This window comes from Austrofundulus limnaeus, unplaced genomic scaffold (genome assembly GCF_001266775.1).
Source record: "Austrofundulus limnaeus strain Quisiro unplaced genomic scaffold, Austrofundulus_limnaeus-1.0 Scaffold422, whole genome shotgun sequence".
NCBI classification, from domain to species: Eukaryota; Metazoa; Chordata; class Actinopteri; order Cyprinodontiformes; family Rivulidae; genus Austrofundulus; species Austrofundulus limnaeus.
Genome location: NW_013952824.1, coordinates 422,573 through 425,280, shown reverse-complemented (window position 1 = coordinate 425,280; position 2,708 = coordinate 422,573). Strand labels below are relative to the sequence as shown.

Below are 2,708 nucleotides of genomic sequence, written 5' to 3'. Positions count from 1 at the left end.
CTGTCAGTACGTCTTAGAGGTTAGACATCCAAAATAATATTTTGTTTGGTCCAGATTACTCAGATAAAAAACTTTACCCWCTGGCTTTTAGGAAATCTTCCTGGAGATGTACAGAAGCACCTGGTGGTTGATGGTCTTTGGGTCTCGGCAATTTTTTTTAATTTTATTTTTTATGTGAGCTCGAACTCTGGTTGTGTGTTTTACATTAATGTTGTGTCTGTAGGTGTGGATATGTGTGGCAGGACCGTGATGGTTGTGGTTGGACGAAACATCCCYGTGACCCTCATTGATCTCGAAAAGGTAACAAAAACATGTCACTTCAGAGTAAATTAGATTTTTGTTCAAGTTTCCTGAATGTCTGCAGGTGTGCAACAAATCTATCTGGATGTGTGAGGCTTCATTTTGGTGTGTGCTAATATGTGCATACAGACAAAACACAAATGCACACACGTTGKCTTGTTTTATCATGTTCAGTTTGAATTTGTTCAATCAATGGGTGAGGATTTTTCTTTTACGAGAATGTTTTAACAGCTTGTTTGAGGTAAAAATATAAAATTAAATTAGATATCTCAAACTGTGAGCAAAAGAAAAACTGCAGGCCTTTAAGCATCTGTTTATTTTACTTTGTGTTTTTGTCTCCAGGCTCTGTTGTATTTTATCCATGTGATGGATCACATTACAGTGAAGGAGTACGTGATGGTTTACTTCCACACCCTGACCGGAGAGCACAACCACCTGAACTCCGACTTCCTCAAAAACCTCTATGACATCGTCGACATGAAGTCAGTCTGAGTTCTTACCCTCCTGGATAAACAGATATTAGAAACAATCAGTGATTTTTAACTTTTATTTAATTRTATTTTGATGTTTATAAAAAAATATCAATTCATCTTTCAGTTTTTAGGGGTATCTCTTCTTAAATTGTTACATGGGATAAACATCAAGTTAAAACAAATCTAGATACATTTAGAGAAACCATTTTATTTACAAAAAAATTCTGAAACATTTATTGTGTTTCTTGTTGATTAGATGTTGAAATTATATACAAACCTTATCAGCTCACAGTAATTGTTGTTAAAGGAAAATATGGAGGCAGTAAAATTGTTGATAGAGCTCAGCTGCAGAACTAAGGATGGTTACAAAAAGATTTCTGCATCATTTAAATTAAAACCCATGATAAAACCACCAACAGACTCAAACATGTGGCAGTTCAGTCAAACTAAGTAACTGGATAAAAGTGATTAATACACTGCCTGGCCAAAAAACAAATAATCCCCACCTGGGTTAAGGTCTCTGATGTGMGGTTGCTGCAGTTGGTCAGGTCTAGGTCCAGCAACAGTTTGTGTTCAAAGAATGAGGTCAGCTGACCTGAATATACTGAATAACCAGGTTATTCCATCAATGGATTGTTTCTTCCCTGATGGCACGGCCATATTCCAAGATGACAATGCCAGGATTCATGGGGCTCTTATTTTGAAAGAGTGGTTCAGGGAGCATTAGCATCATTTTCACACATGGATTGACTCCACAGAGTCATTGAGAATCTTTGGGATGTGCTGGAGAAGGCTTTGCACAGCGGTCAGACTCTACCATCATCAATGCAAGATCTTGGTGAAAAATTAATGCAGTGTGGCCAGGCAGTGACAAAGATTCTGCATTTTTTTAAAAAAAGATGGAAATTCCCTTCAAGAGTATAATGATGCTGTAGCACTCTGGGTTTTTTTTAAAGCAGAGAGAACAGATAGAAATACCTCCCTTCCAGCATTTCATCTTAAAAGAATATCATAGAGTTCACTTTCAATAAAACAAAATTTCACAATGCAATTTTACTTTAACCAGGCCATTGCCTTCCTGCGCAATTCCACTGGATTCTAATCRCCCTTCTCTGCTCCATCTGGGATTTCTCCCATTGTTATGGATTTCTCCAGTAGAATTTCAACCTGCCAATCAGTGAACAGAAGGAGGACGTTTGAAAGATGACCTTGATTTTCTGCACTATTTTAGTCTGTCTGTAGTTTAAGCAATGGCAGCGGAGGAAGTGAATGTAACCATTCAGTCCGTGTTGACAAGGCTTCCAAATTAAATTAAATTTGTCTCACAAAGCCTGCAGCACTCATTTACAGCCATCTCATTTTATTTTAATCTTAAAATCAATGCAYCAAACACCTGATTTTAAACCTGTATGGAAAAGTCAATTGTAATGGAGTCTGTAGAATGTCTCATGACAATCGCAGTGGTTAAATATGTTCAGCAAATTTATTCAACAACCTTTCTCTCAAAGGAGTCTCAGGGTGGTCACTGTTGTGTGTCTGCAACATGTCTTAAACCCACTCACATTTGTCACTCACACTTCAAGACTGCCAGAGTTATAGTTTGACACCTACATGGGAGCGCATCTCTGACAGAAAATGTCTAATATTTATCACACATTCATATGATAAATAATGTTTATTAATTGGTAATAAAACATGAGTTAATTGCAAAAACTAAACGTGTCTTTAAAGAGTAACTTACCCCAAAATTAACTTTTTTTAGCTGATAACTGTCTAGAATGTGTCTAAAATATTATATAGAACTGTTTCTGTGCTAATTGTTATGTGTTTGTGCGTATTTGTTCAAATCTGTAATATTTGGTCTAAAAACGTCTTTTTGCTGCTCATATGGGTAGAGTAGTGGTACTGCAGGCTAATTTGCATATTGGTTAACGG

The 2,708-nt window shown here is 36.7% G+C and overlaps 1 protein-coding gene across 1 annotated transcript in view; it reads left to right on the top strand.

Moving 5' to 3' along the window:
- gdap2 (ganglioside induced differentiation associated protein 2) overlaps nucleotides 1-2,708 on the top strand; it is a gene marked incomplete at both ends in the record, with an annotated part of 38,071 nt that overhangs the window by 23,814 nt on the left and 11,549 nt on the right. The window contains 2 exon segments of the mRNA XM_014024442.1: nucleotides 224-300; nucleotides 643-782. Coding sequence (XP_013879896.1) covers nucleotides 224-300; nucleotides 643-782 — 217 coding nt within the window.